The sequence below is a fragment of the Hordeum vulgare genome, chromosome 1H (assembly GCF_904849725.1).
Source record: "Hordeum vulgare subsp. vulgare chromosome 1H, MorexV3_pseudomolecules_assembly, whole genome shotgun sequence".
Taxonomy (NCBI): domain Eukaryota; kingdom Viridiplantae; phylum Streptophyta; class Magnoliopsida; order Poales; family Poaceae; genus Hordeum; species Hordeum vulgare.
Window position 1 is genome coordinate 19,592,642 of NC_058518.1, and position 16,882 is coordinate 19,609,523.

At 44.3% G+C, this 16,882-nt stretch overlaps 3 protein-coding genes across 4 annotated transcripts; all 3 read right to left on the minus strand.

Annotated features, from left to right (window-relative positions):
- Positions 1–1,723: 1,723 nt before the first annotated feature.
- Positions 1,724–5,689, minus strand: LOC123451547. The gene is made up of 6 exons (XM_045128264.1): positions 5,560–5,689; positions 5,398–5,462; positions 4,982–5,071; positions 3,003–4,886; positions 2,652–2,835; positions 1,724–2,554 (listed from the first exon to the last, which is right to left on the minus strand). Exons 1-6 carry the CDS (start codon positions 5,651–5,653, stop codon positions 1,950–1,952), a joined length of 2,922 nt encoding a protein of 973 aa, XP_044984199.1. The 5' UTR covers positions 5,654–5,689; the 3' UTR covers positions 1,724–1,949.
- Positions 5,690–8,484: 2,795 nt separating this feature from the next.
- On the minus strand, positions 8,485–14,496 carry LOC123451813. Of its 2 annotated transcripts, XM_045128391.1 has the most exons (4): positions 14,415–14,496; positions 11,550–11,639; positions 11,259–11,465; positions 8,485–9,121 (listed from the first exon to the last, which is right to left on the minus strand). In XM_045128391.1, exons 2-4 carry the CDS (start codon positions 11,595–11,597, stop codon positions 9,068–9,070), a joined length of 309 nt encoding a protein of 102 aa, XP_044984326.1. In that variant the 5' UTR covers positions 11,598–11,639; positions 14,415–14,496; the 3' UTR covers positions 8,485–9,067. The 2 variants fall into 2 exon arrangements, 1 of the variants encoding a protein (XP_044984326.1); XR_006632529.1 differs by lacking the exons at positions 11,259–11,465; positions 11,550–11,639; positions 14,415–14,496 and adding an exon at positions 10,425–11,247.
- On the minus strand, positions 12,925–14,532 carry LOC123451706. The gene has a single exon (XM_045128282.1). It carries the CDS (start codon positions 14,437–14,439, stop codon positions 13,300–13,302), a length of 1,140 nt encoding a protein of 379 aa, XP_044984217.1. The 5' UTR covers positions 14,440–14,532; the 3' UTR covers positions 12,925–13,299.
- Between the last annotated feature and the right edge of the window lie 2,350 nt (positions 14,533–16,882).

Sequence of the window (16,882 nt, forward strand, 5' to 3'; positions counted from 1 at the left end):
TAGCTATATGCAATTTTCATGACTATGACATATCATATTGCTATCCAATGGAACCTAGAGAGATCACTAGCTATATTCAATTTTCATAACCTTGGATCAAAGAACACCGCATAAAATTGTATCACTACAACTATGATTTCAATGGAACATATTGAACCAATCAGATTTTTCAGATTGTGGAACACTATTCCAATCAGATTGTGTTCCCTTCAACTAATCAAAATTGTTTTACTACAACTATTTGAAGCGAACCAACTATGATTCCAATGGAACATATTAAACACTAGTTGATTCTAATACGATTTTTCAGATTGTGGAACACTATTCCAATCAGATTGTGTTCCCCTTCAACTAATCAAAATTGTTTCACTACAACTATTTGAAGGGAACCAACTATGATTCCAATGGAACATATTAAACACTAGTTGATTCTAATACGATTTTTCAGATTATGCAACACTATTCCAATTAGATTGTGCTCCCCTTCAACTAATCAAAATTGTTTCACTACAACTATTTGAAGGGAACCAACTATGATTTCAATGGAACATATTAAACACTAGTTGATTCTAATACGGTTTTTCAGATTATGGAACACTATTCCAATTAGATTGTGCTCCCCTTCAACTAATCAAAATTGTTTCACTACAACTATTTGAAGGGAACCAACTATGATTGAAACAAATAAACTTACAATGTCATTATCTTGGATCAAAGAAAGCCTCAACTGCTTCCATCTGGCATGTACTGACCAGTGCCATGCCAATGTTATTTAAGCAACCATCTGGCACTTACAACTGCTTCCATTGCTAGCAATCTTACTCGCTGTACCAGACACATGGTCAATGTCTTTTGGTATAGGAGAAGATGGATCCAGATACATGGGTCATAATTAAAGAAACAAAGATATATTGGTAGGCACGGTAGGTATCAGAGAATTGGTGATACGATGAAGGCAGAAGACCAGTTTACACTAATGTTAGCGCCCCTGTGCGGCTGTGCCTACTTCTACGCCGATGCAAGTGAGCCGCCACACACCAGTTCAAACTCACAGACCTAAACAGGCCGGGAGCATATGAGCCTGACCTTGGTCTTGAATTTCCAAGATGTTGGATTTCATACATCCAATACGAATTGGCGGCCAAAACGCTGAACACACACGTGTAGAATGTTCTTGAAAGGGAGTAAAAAAATTAGGCATGTATTCTTTTTCTAGGTTCACTAGGATTCCAAGAATTTGATCGCCTGGTCGAGCCAATTCGATACGAATGAATAAACCCCTTCTGTATGAAGTATTAACATCAGTGTATAGCTTTTGACATCCCCATTCTAACCATCGGTTGAACAATTCTGACAAGGACTCGTTTATTAACATAAGTATACCTTTTCAAGCCCTGATCTGATGCTACTTTAGCTTAGCAAAATAATAAAGTGCCTTCTCTCAGTAAACATGCGTTGACTCAGATTTTTCTTTTCGCTTCTTATCTTGTCCTTGTAACTGAAATGAGTAGTTGAACATTCTATGCAAGAATGACAAACAAGAATGAAATTGAACAAAAAGACCAAAGAAAAACGGAATCACTTGCTACACTACAAATGAAGCACCAAACAAAGACCAAAAATCAAAATATTTGTGTTTTCCTCCAGGATAGTGTGCTCAAATGGATCATTAAGGCAGCTAGCATCCGATCCCAGTTTGAATCGAAATTAAATAAAGGAAAACTATGGGAAATATGTACTGTATAATGGAAGCATGAATAATAAAGGAGTTAATGCAAAAGCATGGGAAACGTTCCACCAGCGTACATAGAGTCCACATGTTCTACATGGAGCCATCTCTCCCAAATACTACATCGTAGTAACCCGACTCGCAAATAAGTAATTTGCAGCAGGCTATGTACATTACCTGGTCAAATATCTCAACCACTACAAGCTACAGCCCTAGAGCTTCAGCCGATCTGCAATACGAGCTCGGCCACAAGCTCTTCCAGAACGTCGTTACGTATCATTTCAGCAATGTCTGCTCCAAACATTTCAAGTTCGGGGTGATGGTCCAGCGGCAAAGGTTCGACACTGTCCACATCAAATGGCTGATAGTTCCTTCGCATGAGTAGTGACGTTTGCCAGACATTTTCAGCTAAGTTTCTCCAATCCATTTGAGGCCAGGAGTTCATCATGATTTTTGAACACAGGCTGCTACCTGGAGCCGTCATGTCAGCCAAGATTGAGTTAACAAGGTCAAAAAGAAGCTTCCTGTCTGACCTCGACCACAGGAGCAGCCTGCTGTACTTGTTTTCCAGCCATACGAACACATCCGAGCTGAACTGCCACTGTTCTGGGTAGACTGGCGAGTCGCATGCAGTGCCAAGCATCTCCTTGACATAAGTGCAGTCCCTGTCCTCCTCATCTTTGAATATCGGTAGCTGCTCTTCCTTCACCTGGTGATCTGAAATCTCTGTGTCGTTGTTTTCATCGCTTGAGTATCTATCCGAATCATCTATGCATGTATCAACTTGGTCGCCCATCTTCAGCATCTTAAGTTGAGCTCTGAGTCCTGCATTTATGAGACGAAATGGGAATAAAAAGATTACTAACAAGAATATAAATCATATTAAGTGCAGAAGAGTGAGAATTAGTTTTGGTATGCTTGCCTTGAATACCATCATTGACACTTTTGAAGATTCCAGAATAAGGAGTCTCCTCTCCAGAACTTTGTTGTGATGAAGCAGTTGGACTTAAGCATTCGCAACTCTCAAAGCTTACAGAGTAAGCAGACTTTACTGCTTGATGATCAATTTCAGCAATGTCACCCTCCATTAATTGGCTTTTCACCTCCTGAAACCAAATGTTCGGTTTTGATAATGAGGAGATAGCAATAGTCTCAAAACTGAACATTTCATAACAGAGCTTAAAGTTCTCGACAAAATAACATTGTCAACAGAACAATGGCAGATTACTTAACATTAATAACAAATAACAACAAACGGTAATATATTGTGTACCGTTAATGGTATGTTATCCTGATTATGAATTACTGTGTCTTCTTCTGGCTCTGGTACCGGTGTTGCTAGCTTTTGCTCTGTCCACCCTGCCTGACCTTTCAAATTTTGCACATCCTCATGTGGAATAGCCAAATCAATTGCTGTGTGGTCCTTGGTACTGATAACATCAACTGGATGCTCATCATATATGTTGCTTGTCCTGGGTAGATCGGAAGTGCAGATACTGTGTCTTGTTCTCTCTGAAGTAACATAAATCTCTTTCTCAGGCAGCATATTTTCCTTTCCTACATGAAGGATAACTCGCCCATTTTTCTGCTTCGCTTTTCTGATTGGTGATCTCTTACCAATATGTCCATTTCCAGTATCATCGGTGGGTGTATTTAATATATCTTTCAGAATGGGCAAGTTAGGAGATGGTGCAGAACGCCTCCTGCCCGGTAATTTCACAATAGTGGTAGATGAGGTTGGCAGAGACTTGGACCTGGGAAAATTCCTTGATGTGCCAGTTTTTGAATTATCCCCACGGTAAATCCCTGTCTTCCAACCATCTTTGCTGCTAATACCAAGAGGGCTGGCCGGCATCTCTTGCACATTACTGCAATTGGTGGTTGAATCTGACAAACGGTTGTGAGTGGTTACTTTTGTTGCATCTTTAGCAGTCAGTTCAAGCATCTCACCTAATGTTCTTGTATCAGTAGGAACTGGATTTTCAGCTTTGGATTGGCAGGCCATTTGCCATCTTTCAGAGAGGTGCTTTCTGGCCTTTCTGCTCACCGATGATCCAGAAGAATGTGTGGATGAAGAAATCGACAGAGTCTCGTCATGAGACGTAGAAGCAGCCTTTTCCCTTTGACAGCCAACTCCAAGGTAGCTCTGATTCTCAGATGGTTTCTTCCTGCTGCCTCTTTTAGAGGTTTGTATTCTAAGCTTCTGTTCAGGTGTATCTCCTTCAGGCTCTACAGCTTGAACACAGCCATGTGCCATAGAATGCATGCCATCTTGCTTATGCGTACTATGGCGTGGCGGCTTCAACCATCGTGCACCAGCCCACTGACCAAACTGCGATGCTTCTTGGCTTGTTATAACCGGTGTACAACTTCTCCTCTGAGGGTCTGGTTTCAGAACAACAATTTGCGAGGGCCTCCGTGAACGCCTGCTCCCATTTGGTGCCGAATGCTCCAGCGACACATCTGAAGTTTCCTCAAGAAGCATGCTAGAAAGAGGATCCCCGGGCTCACTACCAACTTCCATTCTGCAAAGGATATCCTGCCCAAACGATTGCGCACCAGCACCATTGGTTCCATGGGGGGAGCACTGCAAACCACTGTAACCAAGGAAGTGCCCTGGGAACCCTGACAAGGCAATACTGCTCTCCTGAAGGATTTCAAGGAAAACGTCCTTCTTGGAGTAGAGTATCTCAAGTGCCTCGCCAAACTCCTTGGAATTCCGGCGGCCTTCGTCGGTGGAAAGGCGCTTGGCATCCAAGAACTTCTGCCTGACAAACTCGAGATCGGCATCGTCGCTTCTTGGGCGCGGCCTCTCGTCGCGTGACTGCAACGCCCTGCGCATCGCCATGTTCTCCACCTCGGTCACCTCGAAAACGTCCTTCAGCTCCGGCAGCTCATCGCCGCTGCTCCGGCATGGCCGATCCTCGCACGAAACCCGGGCCGCTTCCTCGGCTCGTCCGGACAACTTGAGCCGCGGGTTGCTCTGGATGTCACTCTGGCACCGGTCAAGAACCTTCTTGGACCTCGGCACGGTGTCAAGGCCCATCAGCCTCGCGACGATGCTGGGCGCGCAGTGAGTGAACTCCACCTCCTCCGGCCCCTCTTTCGTCAAGTGTGGCTTTGCAGAAGCCATGCTTTGGTTGCTGATGTTGACTGCCTGCGAAACAGAGGAAAGGCACAGCACCACAGCTTCAGCAACGAAATATGTATACAGAATGCACACTAGCTTGTGGACACAGAGATCCTCCTTACCGCTCCCCAGTTGTCTTTGCCTCTGTGCGCCTCTGACAGCGGCATCGCCTTCCTCGCCCTCTTGGACCCTCTCTTGAACTCAAATGTGAACTGGTTAAAAAGTTGATGAAACAACGGAAGCATCAGGACTCATGGTCAAAGCATATCAGCAATGGTCAACCAGGGGCTAGCGCCATTCAAATCTAGTATTATTAAAAAAAATGAACGAACCATGCTCACTAGTTAATTATTTAGTTTTGAAAATTCCGGACTAGGAGTTTGAATCTGCATTTCGGGAGATGCTCCACTAATGAATCTAGCAAAGACCAAGGGAGAGCAGCAGCAGCAGCAGCAGGTCAAAGAGAGACAGAGCTGGGGGACAGAGGTGACAGGAGGAGGAGGAGGAAAAGGGGGGCGAGACGGGCGGCGAGGCTTACAGAGGATTCCTCGACGGAAGACACCACCGGATCCTCCATCCCCGGCGCGGCGGCCGGCACTCGCGCTGCGCAACGGCGACAACGAAGGCGGATTCAAATCGGAGGGGAGAAAAGGTGGGAGCAGAAAGTAGCCGTGCGGGATGAGGCGGCGGCGCTGCTCACCTCGGCGCGGCGCGGGGCGGGGGTGGGGGCAGCGAGGGGGCCTCGCCGCCGCAGATCCTCCTCCTCCACGCGGTCCGGCGCCGCCGCGCAGCATCGCCTCCCCCTTTTCCGGTGTGACAACTTTTCGGGCTTCTCACTCTCTCTCTCTCTCTCTCTCGCTTTCAAGAGGATTTGAACTGCGGCCGTCGCAGGGGGAGGCGGGTCCCCCGCATAGGCATGGCCGGGCGGGCGGTGAGAGGACAGCGGAGTGGGCTGGACTTGAAGGACGTGGGGACGTACCCTTATCGTCCCTGCGCGTGGGTCAGAGGAGGAGGTGGACCGCGGTGTCAGGGAGCGAGGAGGGTGTGGGTGTGGGCGGGAGGCTGGGGAGCGGAGGGCGGTGGGGCGTTCGGGTTTGAAAAGGGCCGTGGGCCCGAGGGCCCCACACCCTGGTCTGGTCTGGTCGAGTCTCGCGCACAGTGAGCATGCGCGAGAGCGAGGGAGCACCCGAGGCTGCACAACACGCCGCGGAAGTGCATCCACGGCTCTCCGGATTTCCACAATACAGCACAACTTTTTTGGGGAAACTTGGGAGTTTGAAAATATTCCAAAATATCGCCCCTTTGGCCCTTTCTTTTCATCCCCGGGGTGCCATTGCCCGTGTCAAGGGTGTTGCGGCCGGAGCTGACCGTGCCACCACATACACACAAAGCTAGCCCTGTTCATGGGAAACCCGACCTTGCCCATGGGTGGGGTTCGGGCCTAGATTTTCAGCCCAATGGTCGGGCCGGGTCGGGTTTGGACCTGCGAAAAGCCGATTTTACCCTACGTCGGGTCGGGTTTATTAGACCGGGCTGGGCTGAGGTCGGGCTTGGGCCTAGAAGCTAGGTTCGACGGTCGAATCGGACGGGGCTCGAGCCTGAGTTTTGTATCATGAACTTTTTTAGGCTCGGCCCGGCCCGGCCTACCAAGGCATCATGCTTTAGTATGACGGCGCTAGGGCACCATGCCATTTGGTTAAAGAAAAGACCAGCCCGGGCTGAGGCGTCCAACCGACCATGCATCTTTTTTTCTACATCCCATCTGTTTTTTGGGTTTTTTTTGCCACACCTTCCTCTGGGCTTTGACAATTTGCCACCGGTTATATTGTAATTGATCCATTGTCACCGGTTATATCAAACTTTATTGTTTCGCCCTCTGTTGGATGGGTCCCACAAGAAATGTCCAAAATACCCCTCTCGTTCTGATTCCCTTTCCTCTCGCCCACAAGAACCAAGGGGACGGCAGGTGGCGACAACAACTTGCGTTGGGTGGCCCTCAATGCCGACAATCCTGGTGGTCCTCAATGGCAGTGGCTGGATCCAGGCCATGAAGGTTAGGCCCTCTCTCTCGCCCCCTCTCCCCCGTCCCCTTAGAGTTACATGCCTAGGGCTCGGTCTCGCGCGTACGTTGTTGCTAGTTTTGCGTTGCTCTTGTTGCTTGTGTGTTGCCGTTGCTCCCAGTTCAGAGTTGATGATGTTGCCTGTGATGCCCAAACTGCTGTTGTGTGCATCTGCTTCCCAAGGTCCTGCTTGTGTGTCGGCTCTACTTCTGATACTTGTGTGCCATTGCCAATGTTGCATGGTGATGATTGTTGTTATTGCTTTTTTTTACTGCTATTTTAGTGTTGCTTGTTGCTGGAGACCTCATTGTGGTTCGGCTGATTCTTGATGGCAGACCACAAATTTAAGATGAGCTAGGTGGTGCCTGAACCGGAGATGGGTGGCGGGTTTTTGGCAGACAACTTCGACCTTGAGACTTTGTTTTCAACCAAGCCCAAGCAAGAGAGCAAAGTATCGCATGGTCATTTTATCGTTCATTGTAAAACACAACACACTAATTCCATAGTGTGTTTCTCGTTGTTGCTTATTGTCAGAGTAGGACGCCTCCGCCACCCAATGTTTTCACAATAACCATTAGAGTGCCTCCTTGTTTCGCCAAGCTTGACGATGGAAGTGTGGAATATGTTCAAAGGCACGATGTTGTATTTGACGTGAACATTGCGAGAGGGCTGTCATGGGTTAATTTCAATGCTATTGGGACACACCGTAGCAAAGGAGGTGAAGTTGTCTGCTTATGACCGCGTCTTGAAAACAATTGATCCAATGGGTGGGATAGGCACGCTCTGCAGCGCCTGCTGATACTTGGTGATACACTACGACTGGTACTTGTGTGACTTCAGCGGTTCATATGAACGGGCACTTCAATGATTTTTTGCTGGCATTTGCCTGCTGTGCACGCCATCCAAAATCAATCTGATAATGATCTACTCCTTCCGTTTATAGATATAAGTCTTTTTAAACTACAGACTACATACAAATGTATATATATATATCTTAAAGTATAGATTCACTCCATTTTACTCCGTATGTAGTCTACAGTCAAATCTTTAAAAAGATTTATATTTATAAACGGAGGAAGTAACCGAAAATTACTTTTGGCTCCCGAGCTCCATGAAGGCCTTTAAATTTTCACGAAAATTCATATTTTAATATTTTAAAAAATTCTGAAAAAAATTACATAGATAGATTAAGGTATAATACACAAGTGTGTAAATTTTCAAAACAAAATACGTTGAAATGAGAGCTGTGCAAAAAAGACAAATCTGAAACTTTCTAACACATGTTACTATTTATCATTTCAGACAATGAATTTGTCTTTTTTGTACAGGTTTCGTTTCAAAGTATTTCGACCCGAAATTTTATACACACATGGATCACATCCTTGTTTAGTTGTATATTTTTTTTCAGATTTTTTGGAACTAAATTTCTTGAATTTCAAAATTTTCAAAAATTTCGGCCTCCATGGCTCCCGGAGGCAAACGTCCGTTCTTGGAAGTAACCGACAATATAGATATCCGGAAGCATAACCGAGTTAAAGTTTTACTGCAGGAAACATGTGCACAACTGCGGAAGCGGAACGACCATTAGACAGAATCATACATGAAGTTTATTACAGTTTTACTACTGTACTAAATAAAAGAGAAATCAGCAGGGCACAACTCACCAACAAAAAACAGATAACACTAACCTAGGAATGGAGACCGTCAGGCTTGCTAATTAAAAAGAATCCTAATTAAAAGGTCAGATCACATCCCTCAGTCCCATATATACGGATGAATATCTACACATAACAAGATCATGAGCTGATCCTAACAACCACCAGTAGCATTACTAATAAACTATGGGGACCGTCTAGAAAGCTAAAAATATCTTCAAGACCACTCTCTAACCATCAGACAGGCCTACAGTGTAACATTTAATAATTGATAAAATTCTTACGAAAAAAAATCATCAAGATAATAGAAGCCTCTATCCCACACATGGAAATCCAAGTCCCTGCCAAACATTAAGAATTGAGGAAACAAAAGATGCAGAAAACGTCACCCTGGACCAACCAACTGCATTGGAATGATATTAGAATCAGCATGCAGGAGATGTAGCACACAACTGGAAAACTGATAGATGCTTGCATTGGTTGGATGTGCACATCAATCGTTCCATATTGATTTGTCAGCATACTTATCAATTAAAATCTCCATCACCTGAAAAGAAAGTTAGAACAGCTTTGAGCAACCTGTTGTTTAGTTATCACAATTGCAACTTGCATCAGGCCATATGCTCAGCGGGAGAAGATTATCCTACAACTAAAACTTCAACATCATAGTAACTAAGTAAAAAGGGAAGTAAAAAGGGAAGTGGCTAAGTTACATTATTAAGGCCTCATTTGGCTAAGTAAAAAGGGAAGTGGCTAAGTTTTCTAGTCTAATATCACAAGTGCATATACATTGTTGGCCTAACATAAATAAGATAGGACCTCTTTTGTCGCCTCCTGTTGGTAAAATAGTACGGGGAAATCAGCAACCTTGCTCTCTATTCACCTTTTATATGCTTTTTCAAGCTCAAACTATATCTCCAGTAATCCAACATAATGCAAACTTTTTCTCAAGCAATCTGATTAACTCAAGCCCTTTCAAATCTTTTGTTTTTTGCATGTTTCCTTTGTTTTGATATTAATATGTCCAAAATTTTAGTTTTGAAATAGATAAAAATCGTGTTGTGTAAGATTGTTTTAAGTTCTAAACACATACCAGACACGATTCTAAGCATTCAAGTATAGATATTGTTTTAAAACCAGGTGTGTTGGGAAACTCTAGTTTGCGTTTATGCTCACTGTGTACAATCAGTATTGTTGCTCCAATTGCTACTTATCACTTGTCATATTTGTCTTTGAAGTGATATCTAACTGTTGTGATGCTAGTTGAAGATTGGAGCTTGATGCTAGTTGGAACCTGGAAGCTTGGAGCTTTTTCAATGGAACAAGAACTCTCTGTCCATGCTTTAATGGTTTTCTTTTGGAGCTGCTGTTTTCAATGTCATGCTTTGATGGTTGTCTTTTGGAGTTGTTTCTATGTGTAATCCTTTAAAGTCTCTTGGTTATACTGGAGTATTTAAACTTTGAACTACGCTATGATGGTTGGAACTGATGTTGGACTGTTAAGGTTATGTTGGAGGCCATCATTAAGGTTGTACTGTCAAGCCTACTGTTATGTTGGACTGATGCAAAAAATAGTAATCCCTAGAGCTAATTCGCTAAAGTTTATATGATTACTCCTGAGGGTTGTTGCGCTGCTATACTTATGCTCTATTTGATTTCAAATTTTGTTCAAATTTTGGTCAAGTTTCGTCCAAAAATTCAAGTTCTGTTTTAGCAATTTCGTCCAAGGCTTTGCCGAAATATTTGAAATTCCCGAAATTCGGCCATCTCAGCCAGGGGCAAAAAAAGAGCACAAACCGAAAATCAAAACTCAGTACAAGAAGGAAAATTCACAGAGATGCATCTTGTACCTTGCAAATCGTACGACCAGAAGCTAGATGAATAGCATCTATCCCTTCCTTTTCATGTGCAACAACAACATTGGGAACCCACCATGCTTGAGTATAATTAGTGATTGTAGGAACATAAAGTGTGTGCTAGGAACGCACTACAAGCAAGATGTTGCATTTCCAGTACAAAGTGAGTGATACATACTAGAACTGTGATACTTGAGAACATTAACTTTGTTCTACAAAAGTACAACCTATGGTGCAATAAAACAAGATATAATAAATGCACGAAGTGCGTGACTATGCACTAGTTGTAACAAATTATAGAACAGACTGCATTAATGCAGATAAAACATGCGCCATTCAAATTAATAGGAAAAATTAGATGTCTACAGCATTAGATGTGTCCTAGAGACAAAGACTATATAATACTATGGAGAACATAAGAAGATGAAGTGCATTAACTACTAGGCTTGGTCCCAACAAAACTAACCACAGAGATAATATCGACTTACAGTCTTGCACCATTGGGCCATGGAACGGTGGGTGCCAAACATAAAGGCTCATTGTAATATATCAATAATTTGATCATAAAAAAGACATGGATAATAATCTGTACAGGCTCACCCTAAAAGAAGTCTATGCAGTAAGTTTGCACATACTTGGTGATAATTTGGTTTTATAACTATCTACAGTATACTTATCAATTTGCAACATACTATTGATATCTAGAAACAGAATAGTCAGTCAAACACACATCCTTACCACTTCAAGGTCTGAGCCATATATAGACTTGCGACAAACAGAAGGTGGGTGCATTTTATATTTTAACATCCACATATAGATCATATATACCTTTTTGCCTTTAGCTGAGCCAGCCAGATCTGCAGCTCTCTCGATCCCTTTCGATAATCTGGTAGTACCATGCTTTCCGGGTTGATTGTGTTCACTGGGCTTGTGCACGTTATTCACAACATTTTTTCCTTGTGTTCTCTTTAATTCTTTCCTTTTACTCTTCGTACTAAAATACAGAAGTTGTAGGGAAGTATCCTCTCTCATATCCTGAAAAAGAACAAAATTTAGGTCTGAGTCAAAAGTACCCAAATGTTAAAACTGAAATACGAGATAACAGATATGTAGTCTTACCCAATGGTGGCCATGACACAAAGAATTGATTCTCAGAATTCCTGGCATTCATACTGATACTGCCAATTTATACGACGCATCATGAAGTTCCTGTGAGCAAAATAATACTATAAACACACATTGCATCTCTACGGGTCCATGCCCAAATCATATGTGGAGTAGCACCAAAATTTGATTAGTTTTTTCCTTTTATCAATTATCAAGAATTGGTATGAAGATTGCTAAACTTGTATAGTGAATCTATGGTAAAAATTGTAGCAACACGCTCCAATTTTGTTTTGTCCACAGTAGGTATACTTATCACACATGCCAGAAGGGGGATGCAATTAAGAGATAATTAACCATGATTAGCCTACAAGTGATGTGAGAAGCTGAGCAAATTACCCTGCAGAAATGGCATGTAATACATGTCATACTCAACACGGCCTTGCACCAGTTACAGGGAAAAAGGAACATGGCTAAGAGCTAAAAATGTGCGAAGACTGTGTCATGGTGAACACAATCTGGGACCTAAACCTGACCATGACAGAGATAGTCCCAAACAATGCAACAGCAAAGACAGATTATAGCGGAACAATTCAATACCTAACCAGATGCAATGGAGTGATGGACACATAAAGAATGAATGAATTGCAACAGAACATTTCACTGAAAAACTGACTATACTGCAAGCATGCTATTCAATTTAACGAGCAATGCTCCAAGCTCCAATGACAATTAGGTGAAAGTAGCAAGTGAACAAATTGAGAGGATCATCTTCCACATTTAATCCTCCACTAGAAATACTTAGAAACAGGAAACTGATGTATATTGACCAAATATTTAGTTATCAAGAGAACCACTGGATGATCTTTAAGAAAGAAGACTTGATAAAGTACCAAGGCAATTCTTCGGTTCAGAGAAAAACAGAGACACGAGGCAGATCAATAGGCACTATTTCGACAAAAATGACACAATAATTTTAGCATCAACATGCTCGCCACTTCAGCCCAAAAGAATACTCTAATGAGCATAAATTTCACGCAACCATGAAACAGCCAGAGCTTCTTGATCATAACTTGTCCACATCAGAAAAGAAACAACAAGGCTCATAGTGGACCTAATTCATAACCATTGCGACGGTCAAAGAAAAAAAAGAGCATGGCTGGCATTTAAGAAAAATCAGGGAGCACAATCTGGGACCTGAGCCTGACCATGATAACATTTCTTCTGCTAACCAGTACAAGTTTCATTTCTCGAGCTTATCATAAGATTAAACACCACATGAAGCATTAGTGGTTGGCAACTAAAGTGAAGTGATTTATACAATATCAACCAATGCAACGCAAAGGCAGAATTATTATAACAATACATTTCAATATCTAACCAGATGCAATGGAATAATGAAAAGGAATGGATTGCAACAGAACATTGGATCTAGTTAATACATACAGCAGTTCATGTGGATACGGAGAGCTAGGCTGATAAGAAACAACACCACACTCAACAGCTCTCAGATGAAGGGCTACATGTTGACAGCATAACTGGGGATCTAGTTAATACATATTGCAGCTCATGTGGATACTGAGAGCTAGGCTGATAAGAAACAACACCACACTCAACAGCTCTCAGATGAAGGGCTACATGTTGACAGCATAACTGGGGATCTAGTTAATACATATTGCAGCTCATGTGGATACTGAGAGCTAAACCAATAAGAAACACCGCCAGGCTGAACAACCCTCTAAGTGGTGACAACATAATCATCTGGTCAGATAAAAGGCGAGGCATTCACAACATAACCCTCTAGTGCCGGAAAAAAGGTATGTTGAACAAGAGTTTGCTTGAGCACATATAGAGTAGAACTGAGGCATCTGGGTTGGAAACTAGCAATCAACTTGCCATCTGCATCAAGCTGAAACAGCCAGCCATTACAACCGATCAGCACGACCAACTCACCGTCCCCAGGCACAAGCATCATACCCTCTTCATGGAAATAATATTGACAGTGGTCCATGATCTCCGCAACCGGCAACTCAACCCGACGCTTGAAATCCCAGACCTCGCCTTGGTAGTCCTGCATCACCCAGATATCGACGGCTGTATCTTCATCATTAAGAGACAAGGCGCCAAGCATGTCATCCAGCTCGAATAGTCGGGCGTGGTCTCGGGCAACCGGGGCACGGATCTGCCGGAACGACTCGGCAGCTGTGTCGAATACCACTATCCGGTTGCCTATGTACCAATGTAGGCTACCATGGAACAGGAGTCCGGGGCAATCTTCCAGTTCGTGCGGATCAGGGCACCCTATGTGCCTCGGCGGCTGGCTAGAGCCTACCCTGAAAACGTAGATGGCACCTTGATCTTCCTCCCGGTACAGCAACATATGGTACTCGCCGGTAGAGGGGTGAGGGTACAGCTCCACGGGCATGAATCCACGAACCTGCAGGAGCGGAGCAAACTGTCGAGTTGCCGGATTGCAGATGCAGACGTCGTCGAAGTCGATGGAGAGCACGAGGAGGCCGTCGCAGGAGGCCTCCAGATAGAAGCAGGGAGAATAGAAGTTGGGAGCATGATAGATGTTGGGAGCCGCTTCCAGCCGCGCGATACACTGGAACCGGTCGGCGGCGGCGGCGACCCGTGAACGGTGGTCGAAGGGGACGATGTCCAGGGACGCGCCGCCGTCGGCGACTCTGCTGTGGGTGTATTGGAGGAGGAGGGCGGGCTGGCGGGCGTGGTGGGATTGGAGGAAGTCGCGGGTGGAGGTGGCGCGGCGCCACGCGGGGCTGACGGCGCGGCACCGGAGGACGGATTTGGGGGGCAGGCGGACGAGGATCTCCCAGATGGCGATCTCGTCCGGGAGGCCGGGGAGGAGAGGAGTCGCACCTGCGGCATCGGCCATTATCGCCATTCGCCGGCGCTGCTGGGAGTGGAGTGGGAGGTCAGTGGTGGTAGAGGAGTGGCGGCGACGGCGGAGGTAGGTCTTCCTTCCTCCCACGATCCGTCCCACGATCCGCTCCGATCTAGTGCCGAACGGACTGCACCTCGGCGTTCAACACACGTACAGTTCGACGATGATCTTGGCTTTCTTGATCCAGCAAGCGAGACGGAGAAGTAGATGAGTTCTCCGGCAGCGTGACGGCGCTCCGGTGTTGGTGAAGGATCTACTCCTGCACGGCTCCGTCCGAGCTCCGCGGAAATACGATCTAGAGGTAAAACTATGGTGTCTAGATCTGAGTTGCACGTGGCAAAGTTGTCTCAAATCAGCCCTAAATCACCAGTATATATAGGAGGGAGGGGGAGGGACTTGCCTTGAGGGCCAAGCCCTCAAGATGCGCTGGCCAAGAAGAGGAGTAGGACTCCTACTCCAATCCTACTCAAAATAGGATTGGAAAGTGGAGTCCTTCTCTTTCTTCCCCCCTTTTCTTTTTCTTTCTTTGGTTTTCTTTACATGGCGCATAGGCCTTATTGGGATGTCCCACCAGCCCACTAAGGGCTGGTGTGCCACCAATAAGTCCTTCGGGCTTCCCCCGGGAAGGTTGCCCCCTCCTTCCGGTGAACTTCGAGAACTCATTCGTCACTCCCGGTACATTCCCGGTAATGCGTGAAAACTTTTCGGTAACCAAATGAAGTCATCCTATATATCAACCTTCGTCTCCGGACCATTCCGGAAACCCTCGTGACGTCCGTGATCTCATCCGGAACTCCGAACAACGTTCGGTAACCACACATATAACTCAACTATACTAAAACATCGCCTAACCTTAAGTGTGCAGACCTTGCGGGTTCGAGAACTATGTAGACATGCCCCAAGGTACTCCTCGGTCAATATTCAATAGCGGGATCTGGATGCCCATATTGGATCCTACATATTCTCCGAAGATCTTATCGGTTGAACCTTAGTGTCAAGGATTCATATATAATCCCGTATGTCATTTCCTTTGTCCTTCGGTATGTTACTTGCCCGAGATTCGATCGTTGGTATCCGCATACCTATTTCAATCTCGTTACCAGCAAGTCTCTTTTCTCGTTCCGTAATACAAGATCCCGTGACTTACACTTCTCACATTGCTTGCAAGGCTTGTGTGTGATGTTGTATTACCGAGTGGGTCCCGAGATACCTCTCCGTCACACGGAGTGACAAATCCCAGTCTTGATCCATACTAACTCAACGAACACCTTCGGAGATACCTGTAGAGCACCTTTATAGTCACCCAGTTACGTTGTGACGTTTGATACACACAAGGCATTCCTCCAGTGCCAGTGAGTTATATGATCTCATGGTCATAGGAACAAATACTTGACACGCAGAAAACTATAGCAATAAAACAACACGATCAATATGCTACGTTCATAGTTTGGGTCTAGTCCATCACATGATTCTCCTAATGATGTGATCCAGTTATCAAGTGACAACACTTGCTCATAGTCAGAAAACCTTGACTATCATTGATCAACTAGCTAGCCAACTAGATGCTTGCTAGGGACATTGTTTTTTCTATGTATCCACACATGTATCTATAGCATGCACTTTTTTACTAGTAGGTGACCTTTCAGTGTGCCACTGAGAATAGTTTGTCATGATATTGTCTAGGAGTTTTGTGGCTTCTCCTAGTGTGATTTCCATGAAGGTTCTACCGGAGGCGGAATCCAAGATATTTCTAGAAGCAAAATTCAAACCAGCATAGAAAATTTGTATAATCATCCACAGACTCAAGCCATGAGCGGGACAATTTCTAATCATCAACTTCGTTCTCTCCCAAGATTGTGCAACATGTTCATGATCTAGTTGCTTAAAATTCATGATATCATTACGGAGAGAGATAATCTTAGCCGGTGGAAAATACTTGGATATATAAGTGTAAGTGCATCTAGTGCCCCTTAGTGATTTTGGTGGTTTGAAGACTTATAGGTTAAGTATCTAATGTGTTCATGAGTCTACACATGATCTATATGTCACTGAGGAGTTTGAAATATTTGATGAATATCGCCCCCTAAAAATGTATATCTTCGGTTGAAGAAATGTGTCTGAAGCTGAAGAATTGAATCGCGAAGAATCTGCGATGAAATTGATATTCCTCATGAAGATATTGAAATTGAGGAATTCGGTGTGTCCTGAAGAAAATCATTCTGAAGACTTTAAAGCATGAAGATTTACTCTTTCTGTTTTGTTTTCTTCACACTTGAGTAATAGGAACACCGTATTGTTAAAGGGGGTCGAAGTTACACTTTGGAATGAATTTCCTCATGATGCTCAACCCAAACCTAATCCTACCAAAAGCCTCAAGTGAGGAATACGAGTGACATGAGGACTCTCACAGTTGAGGGTTCTGACCGTTTCGATAGCCACGCCA